We start from the raw sequence: 9,223 nt of genomic DNA on the forward strand, positions 1-9,223 counted from the left end.
GACCTGGGGCCAGCACCTCATCTGCCTCACTGCCTGATGAGGAATCATCGGGCAAAGGCAACTTGGGGGTGCTGGAAGTGAACAGAAATGTACGTGGAGGGGCACTTTGGCTAAGTTCGCTAGAGGCAGAGCAGACAGGACAGACTACAGCTGCTCTCGGCACCACCGCCTCTGGCACAGCAGCTGCGTTCGGCGCGGTCGCCGCTGCCGCTGCTGTTTCGCGCCCCCCAGCTGCGCCTGGTGCTGCCGCCGCTGGCCCGTTCTCAGAGGTCGTGCCGGGCGCTGCCACCCCTGCCCGCTGCTCCGCAGCCACCGTCTCTGTCCGCGTCTCCGCAGCCGCCGCCGCTGCTGGGTTTTCCCACGGCTGAGCCGCTTCCAGGTTCGCCGCCAGCCGCGCTGTTTCTCGGCTCGGAGCCGCGTCTCCCGCGGACGGCGGGGAGGGCGCAGGCGGTGCTGATGGCGCGGCCGGCGCAGGCTCAGGCATTCGCTACTCTAACAGGCTGAGGAGTTCCTCCATCCTTCGGGATAGGTTTGGCAGCTCCATCAGCAAAGGCAGATGTTGCATTAAGAGGTCGATGGCTCGGTTCTGCGACTGCGCAGAACAGTCCAGCACCAGGGAGGGCAGCGGAGCACAGCCAGGGAGTCCCGGGGCAGGCACGCCCGGGGCTACACCGGCTAAGAAGTTAGATCCAGGTCCATACGGAACCGAGCTAGGAGCCTCTCTCGGCATCCAAGTGGCTAAGCCGCTGATCTGCGGCCCTGGATAAGCTGTGGCCGCCGCCCAGCCGAACAGCAAGGCAGGCTGTGTGCCCTCTCGCTGCTCTGACCCCCCCGCCTCTGGCGGCGCGGGGTTCCTGGGGGCTGTGGAGTCCTGCAATTGTGCAGGGTGAGCCGGCACAGGCTCTGCCTGTGGAGCCGGGGGGGGTTTTCCGAATCCACCATCATTTGCCCCGGAAGCCCAGTCAACGGGGCCCCCCTTGGACATTCCTCCGTCACTCATCACCGAGATAGGCGAGCCAGCCCTGCTGTTACAGTCAAGGTCTGTCAGCAGGAAAAATAATGAACGCCAGGTTTTGTATAATTCTAACGCTGCTGAGTCCCCAGTCGGGAGCACCTGTCGGACAGCGCATCCGAGTTCCTGCCATAAGGCAAAGTCCAGGGCACTATCTCTGTCCATGGAAATCCCTTTTAAAGCAGCCCAGTCTAATAATTCCCCAACTGAGTTTTCAGGAATGGAGGTGCGCAATATGCTAAACACACCTCTCCAGACCAGCATCGCATCTTCGGTTTATGAGCCGCTGTTTGCCATTTCTCAGTTCTGTCGGACCTCCCGGTCCCGGGGGGCAAAGGGGAACAGCGTACCTCTAGAGGAATTCGGCTTGGCTCGCAGCAGCAGGACACGTCAGAGAGTGCAGATCACGTCGGGCAGCACCAAATATTACCGCAGGCCTGGTTCCTACGGTATAGCACCATGTCCCACAGCCATAGGGAGGAGGAGGAGGAGAAGATCCAGCAGGCAGGAATTGTGCAGCAAGATTGATTTATTTAATTATTTTACAAACTCTTTTATAGACTTTTTTCTTCATAGTCTAATTGGACAAAGGACCAGCCACCCCTTGGGGGTGATTGGCTAAAATCCTAAAACATCCATTGTCAAAATATTTTTCCACTATACCATAAACAAGACTTTTCAAGGTTGCAGGTGTCTTGGTTGTTTACATTCCCTGCTACCTCTTCTGTGAGAGAGAAAAGTCTCTCACGGACTTAGAAAATAGCAAGAAAATCCTCGCTAACAGCATTTTTGTACCTACAGGGAAGTCCCTTAGTCGTGTCCCATGTTCCTGGATTAAGATGTTATCACTTATATAACAAAAAAGTAATATTAAAATGTAATAGGTTCAAATACCCTAAAGAAGAAGACTAGACCTCGGATCTGTTACTAACAGATGTTTACTGTTAACTTCGTGTTAACTATGAAGCTGCTTAGGAAATGATCTAATTTCCCTGCTGTGTCTAGAGTGCACAGAGAGGGGCATATATTGAAACCTAAGAGCTCAGAATCATGAAACCTCATCTGAGGTAAGTGCCTTTTTGCAGCCTAAGGTAATGTTCTTATGCTTTTGAACACATTTTGCATATTCCTCAAGCCAGTTTTTCCTCTAGGTATTTAACTGACTCCCCGTTTAGTTCCTTCATCCCGTTTGACACCTGCAAATATTCCTCCCTGTTATGCAAAGAACCACATTGCAGACCCAGAAGCTGGACTCACAGTGTGATGTTTTAAAGATGCAGTATTCTGCACTGAACCCCTTAGCTTTTGGCAGAACTAGCCCAGTGGCTGTGTTTTGTGTCTGTATCATTACTGCACAGCAGTTATTCAGCACAGTATTTTCCCAGTGCTGGGATTTCATACTACATTAGAATTGCAATTTGCAGTAGGTGCCAAGTAGCAGGGGGTCCTAAATGCATATTCCCAGTCCAAAATCACTTCCTAAATTGTCCAAAAGCTCTCCCAGGACACTTAGATGTCCCCAGAGGAGTACTGTGCTCCTTTCTTCATCTCAGAACCCTAATGTGGGATGTTCTTCATATTGCCATGCAGAGTGTTTGTCACAATTAAGAAGAGAGGGAGTGGACTTTTTTAGTGCTGGCTATTCAATATCACCCACATCACAGCTGGGGGGATGATTTTTCATCAAGACAAGCTAGGGCACCCGATCAGACGTGCACCATTTTTTTTTGCCCCGCTTGCTCCAGCAAAGGCACCTGCAGATCCTATCTGCTCCTCCCCACCAGACCCTGCTCCTGTTCTTCCAGGACCACCCCCCTTACACTCCCCAGCACAGTGGACTGGTAGTAGCTGAACTCAGCAGAGAGCAACCCATTCTCTCTTTTGTAAAACCTTTTTTTTTTTTTAATACAATTGCGTTTATTGCAATTTCTTCAGTAAATTGTGATTCCAACTTATAATCTCTCTTTGTATATTTTTCCTCCACTATCAAGAGGGGGAGCCTTGAGTCTTAATTTCCCCACTGATTTTTAAAACCAGCACAGTGTCTTAAAAGTCTTACAGTGATTTCCTATATCTGACATGTAGCCACAAGCCACAGGAGCAATTAAAATAAGAAACAGACAGAGAATGAGGAAAAGGGGATAGAAAGGAAGACAATTTGAAATCTAAAGTAAATAAATCAGATGCATCTTGTTATTTTTGCCAAAAAAAGAGTCCTCTAAATTTAAAAGCAAAATCTTACTAGACTTTTGAATTGCTGAGATCCTTTGGAAGCTACATGTAAAGTCAAGTGTATTGAAATTAATTTAAAATGTGTATGCAAATGTAGGATAAATTAATATAATGTTAATTAGCACTATTGACACTAATGTACTTCTAGGCATCCCTTCCTGCAAGAGAAATATATAAGAAACAAGTATTTTCCCTTCAATAACACTTTAAAAAAAAGACAGAAGAACTCAGTGAAAGAAGATAATAGTGGGTGGAATGTCGCTGTTGCACGCAGGGACAGCGAGAAATGACATTACTTCAGATCAGAGAAATATGGTTGAAGCTGACCCTTTTGTGGCGGTGCAGGTAGCTCCAGACACTGTCTCCTGAGGAGAACTCAGACAACCAGCTGTGGTGGTCAGCAACCCAAGTTTAGCATGTAACTTTAGAGTCATGGTGAGAACCCATGATTCCTTTGTTCTACTGTTTGCATGTTTTCCCCTGATTGGGTAATGTTTTTCCCTCCTTGCTTTATGCATGAGGTTGCGTATATTCATTTCCCAAGTTTAATATGAATTAGTTCTAGAAAGTTCTTTGTTTCTTGATGCCCCATTGGTTCCTTCCCTAAATCCCTCCTTTGTGTTATTTCCATTGGTTCCCTTGCAATCAACCCTGCCTCCTGTCAAGTATCCCATTTGCTGTATCCCTTATCCCTGTCTTTCCTAACCCCACTATAAAATCCCTGGACCCTTGTCAGATCCTTGGCTCTCCATCTCCTCCCCTCTTTGCCTCACCTCAATAAACCTTCTGCGTAGAAATTACATGGAGAGTCCACTCTCTCTCCCTTCTTTGCCTCTGCCTGCGTGCCTTCACACCCTGTTCAGAGACGGCTCCCTCAGGTGAGGACCGCACCCGCGTCTGCCTGCGCTTCTGTGTGTGTCTGTGCCTGCCATAGTGCAGTCAGGTTGCGGCTAGACCTCCGGGCTCTCTTTGAGCTAGCACGCAAAAACCTGACACCCTTTAATGCCAAAAACCCATCTTTTTATAGCATGGATTGTAAAAGAGAAATTACATGATTGGCCCCTTGGCTAGCCACCCTCCAAAGTGAGTGGCTGAGCAGTATAACCACCCATTTAAAAATATTATTCTCACAAGACTGAAAACAATTCCACTGTTCTCACAACAGCCTTGCAGCTGCAGATAGTTTACAAAACAGTCTTTCCCTGTTTTTCATGCTTTAGCTGAGAAACAGGGCAACGTCACAAAATGCTTCAGCAGCTGGAAAATTCCTCTGGTCCTGCTTTTTAGCATCCACAGTTCCCCCTTTTTGTCTGAGACCAAAAAAGTCACGTTTGTAATCCTCTGCGGGATCCCTTGCAGCAAGGGGAACAAACACAGCATAAAGGGTATGTTTGGTAGTATCCAGTTACCAAACTGAATCTAAATCAGATACCAATTTAAAACAGGCAGACAGATCCTCCAGTGGTGCCAAGGGAAATGCATCAAGCAAACCCAACTTGATATCAACTATTAGAGTTCTACATCAGCTTAATTCTACATAGCCTTAAGAGCTCTAACATTCTGCATAACATTCTGACTCCATAACATAAAATTCAGTCTCTGAAATTCAGTCTCTGCTTGTAGAAGGACCAGGCTGATGGTTGACATCTTGGTCATCATCAGAGGGATCATTCGATGGATGATCTGCATTCTGGTCATCATTTGAAGGTTGCCTTGGAGGTTGCCTGTTCTGCTACTGGTGCCACAGGTCAGGCTGAATGCATCTTGCAGGTAGCGATCACACCCCAGTATCTGTGGTAACACAAGCATACCCACAACCCCAAGCAGTGAGCTCATGCGGGGCCTTCCCACTTCTCAGTGAGGAGGTCCCATACCCAGACTTTTGCTCGAGGCAAGTGCATCTTGCCTGCAGACTGTAATGAGAGAAAAAGATTCAAAATAACAGGATTGTTTGAATTTGGTTGCACTGTAAGATGATTAATTGTATATAACGCTTTTTCTAATCGGCTCTGTGGGTTTTCTCCATGCATTCCCCCTTTTTGTTTCTCCAGAACATGCTTCAAAGTGCCATGAGCGCATTCAACAATGGCTTGTCCAGTAGGAGAATGTGGAATACCCAAAGGTATGGTCTACACCCCATAGATACAGAAACTGCCACGTCTTCTGAGAGACATAGGCGGGACCATTATCAGTTTTCACAGAAGAAGGCACACCCAAAATCGCAAAAGCAGTTTCCAATGGGTGATGACATCGTGGCCTTTCTCCCCAGTATGAGCAGATGCCCACATAGCTGAGGAGAACATGTCAATAGACATGTGCACATACTTAAATCTGCCAAATTCAGGAATATGCATTACATCTACCTGCCAGAGCTGCAAGGCTTGTATGCCTCTGGGCTATTACCCCTAATAGCAGAGGTGCAGCGAGCCCGTGACAGTCAGCACAAGCACTGATAATGTCCCGAGCCTCAGATGGCGGTAAGTGAAACTGCTTGTGCAGGGTGTATGTGCTTTGATGGAAGAAATTGTGTGATGCTTTGGCTTGTACAATTTTATCAGGCTGGGGTGCTACCCAGGCAGGGTTAGCTAACCTGTCAGCCCTAAAATTGCCTTCTGTTATGAAACCTGGCAAATTAGTGTGGCTTCAAATATGCAAAATGTAATATGGATGCACTCGAGCTTGAATTGCACACCACAAAGCTTTCAATAATAAAGACAGAGCCTCATTATTCACTTCCTTCAAAAGTGAACAACCTAAGCATAGAGTTATGTCTGCTACACAGGCAGAATCAGTGACCAAATTCAAAGGAACCTGAGAAAACCACTGAAAAGCCATGGCATTTTTTCTTCAATGTTCTAAGTTGACAGTTGCAACGGCGTGCACATCCACGCTGGCCAATCCCTGGGTGCCGACTCTAAGCTGGCTGAGTAGGCCTGTCTCAGAGGAGCTATGCCCTGAGGAAATATTTGACTCCCCTTTGTGTTCCTGGTCAATTTCCCTAAACGTATCAGAGGTTGACCATTAGCATGATAGACTACTGGCAGTAGTCTGAAGAATGACCTGGCCTACCACATCTTTTACATTGAACAACTTGCCTGTTCTCCTTGCTTCTCTTCCTTCGTTTAAGCTGTTTCTGCATGCTCTCAACCTTAGGTCTCTTTTTTGATCCACCAGAATTTAATCAAAGAGGTCTTAGAACTGCTGCTAAAGCAGATTTATGCTCTCTTGATCTTACTTTAGCACAGGTGTCAACCATTTGTGTTATTGTGGGTTCTCCAGGCAGGGCATCTATGATCCTTCTGCACTCATCATTAGCATTATCTCTCGCTAGCTGTCTGCACAACAGCTGTCTCACGGCTTTGTCTTCAATCTGTTTTTTCAAGGCAGCAGCAAGCTTTTCCACAAAAGATAAAAGGTTTTCTTTCTGCCCCTGAGATATTTTTACATATCTCATCTTAGGAGCAGCTGTATCTAAGCTCTTTATGAGAGCTGCCATGCCAACCTTTTGAATCTGTTTCAGAATGTGAGGATGCCAGGTAGCCTGAACATCAGGGTCCCAATGATATTGAGTCCCATAAAAGCATCCACAGGAATTAGACGCCTGGGACAAGTTTGAGGCAGTTGCATATTCCCAGCTACAGCCTTCTCAGCCATCCTTCTCCAATTGGCTTCAAAAACTGAATATTGTACAGGTTGAAATAACGTCTGATGCCTAATATCATATGGAGAGAGCAGATAAGTATTCAACACACTTAATAATCTGCATGATCTCAGGAGAACTTAATCCATACTGAGCAACCTTAGTTTGCAAATCCTGAATCACCTTCCAAGCGAAACACTCATGTTTGTCAGTCTGACCAGAGTTAGGCAGAGCTTTCTGCACCGGAAAAACCTGGACAATCCCATCTGTATCATCACTATTTTGCTGCATTGTTACATCGCTTTGTTCCCCCTTTTTTGTATTCTGAGGCAAAGTAGCAGGTTGGTCAAGTACCATTATCCTAGCTGGCAACCCAATTTCTAGTAACTCCCAGTCCCCAGCCTGCAATGCACACCCCTTAAACTGTTCTCAGAACTGTCTCGGATTTATAGGATGGACAGTCACTTCACAATCTGGGAAGGTTCAAGGATAACTGTGGGCTTGCCGTGCTGCACACTGTGGTCTCTTGAGCGCCTTCACAGAGTCTAGTCGCGGGACAGGCATCTCCATAGCAACAGAGCTTATCTCGTCCGAGGGTGTGCTGGATAGTCTCCCAGGAGACTGGCATACCGAGTCTGAGCCAGCAGGCGGGGTATCGATGGAGGCTGGGATTCCAGCAGTGGCTGGAGCAGCAGGGGGTGGAGTCACAGAGGCTGGAACAGTGGCTAAGGCAGCAGAGAGTGGAGCAGTGGAGGCTGGAAGAGTGGCAGCCAGGGCCTCGGGGGGTGAAGCAACAGGGGCTGGAACAGTGGCTGAGGCAGCTAGCGCAGGCACCAAAGCCTCCAGCCTTGTGCTTGTCTCTGCAGATGAGCCCATCTCCGGCAGCTCGACTGGCCCCGGCAGTGCAGCCGATCCCAGCTGCGCTCCCGCCAGCTCCACAGTCTGATGTGTGGCCGGAACAGCTGGTGCTGCCCGTAGCTCGGCGGACAAGCCCGGAGCCAGTGGCTTGTCTGGTCCTGGCTCCAGCAGCATGCCCACCAGCCCCACAGTCAACTGCTCGGCCAGACTGGCCGGCACCGTGTCTGGCGGGGACCCAGCCTCTATGAGCTGTTGCGACACTTCCTGCTGCACATCAAGCCATTGCAGTATCTTATGCAAAACTGCCAAGATCTGTTCCCCGAGAGAGACCAGTATCGGGAAGTATGACCACTGCTGCATCCTCCCCTGAGCCGAAAAATCCCCATCACTTATATCAGCTCCTGTGGTCTGTATCACAGACTGGAATGCGGAAAGTATCATACTTTTTTTTGAGGATTTATGCTCCATGTCTCAATCTATAGTTCCCCAGAGCGGGGAAGGGGCCCAGTGGTGGTCTGGCACGTACCTTCTGAGAAGCTGTGGTTGCAGTACACATCGCGGGGTCACCAGATGTCGCTGTTGCTCGCAGGGATGGCAAGAAACTACACGACTTCAGATCAGAGAAATATGGTCAAAGCCAACACCCTTTAATGCCAAAAACCCATCTTTTTATAGCATGGATCGCAAAAGAGAAATTACATGATTGGCCCCTTGGCTAGCCACCCACCAAAGTGAGTGGCTGAGCAGTATAACCACCCATTTAAAAATATTATTCTCACAAGACTGAAAACAATTCCACTGTTCTCACAACAGCCTTGCAGCTGCAGATAATTTACAAAACAGTCTTTCCCTGTTTTTCATGCTTTAGCTGAGAAACAGGGCAACGTCACAAAATGCTTCAGCAGCTGGAAAATTCCTCTGGTCCTGCTTTTTAGCATCCACAGTAGAACATTCCTAGGAGAGGTTTTATATTCAAAAGTATTTCAAAGGTAAGTTCTCTAAAGCAGGCAGTAGCCCTGAGATGTGTAGAGCTAAATTTTTTGAAACCTGCATGTAGCATAAGGATTATTAGAAAACAAGCATGAAGTAAAAGTTTTTTTCCCAACTCCAGTTAAAGAATAGACCTTTCTGCAAACCTATGAAAGAAGAAAATAAGGATAATTTTACAGCAAGTACTTGTTAAAAACATCCATATTTATGTGTTTTTGTCTGGAAATCAATGTTCTCTTGCTTTTCATCGTAGAAACATCACTAATCAAAAGAGCATGCATACCCAATGACAGGGTTTTGTGGACCATTTATGTACGTAAAAGTGGAGCTGGGCACAGTAGCACATTTTATAATAAATGTAACATTTTCAGCTAGATCTCATTACAAAACATTTATACAAATTGCAAATTTTTTTTTTCTGAGCATTTTTATTGTCCTCTACTCTTGGTTCCCTGTGTGTTTTGGAACAAACATGGAGTTCTATCCAATAC

The 9,223-nt window shown here is 47.1% G+C and overlaps 1 protein-coding gene across 1 annotated transcript; it reads right to left on the bottom strand.

The window, feature by feature from the left end:
* Positions 1-7,367: 7,367 nt before the first annotated feature.
* On the bottom strand, positions 7,368-8,210 carry LOC138105209 (uncharacterized). The gene has a single exon (XM_069004929.1). It carries the CDS (start codon positions 8,208-8,210, stop codon positions 7,368-7,370), a length of 843 nt encoding a protein of 280 aa, XP_068861030.1.
* Between the last annotated feature and the right edge of the window lie 1,013 nt (positions 8,211-9,223).

The sequence above is a fragment of the Aphelocoma coerulescens genome, chromosome 2 (assembly GCF_041296385.1).
Source record: "Aphelocoma coerulescens isolate FSJ_1873_10779 chromosome 2, UR_Acoe_1.0, whole genome shotgun sequence".
Classification (NCBI taxonomy): domain Eukaryota; kingdom Metazoa; phylum Chordata; class Aves; order Passeriformes; family Corvidae; genus Aphelocoma; species Aphelocoma coerulescens.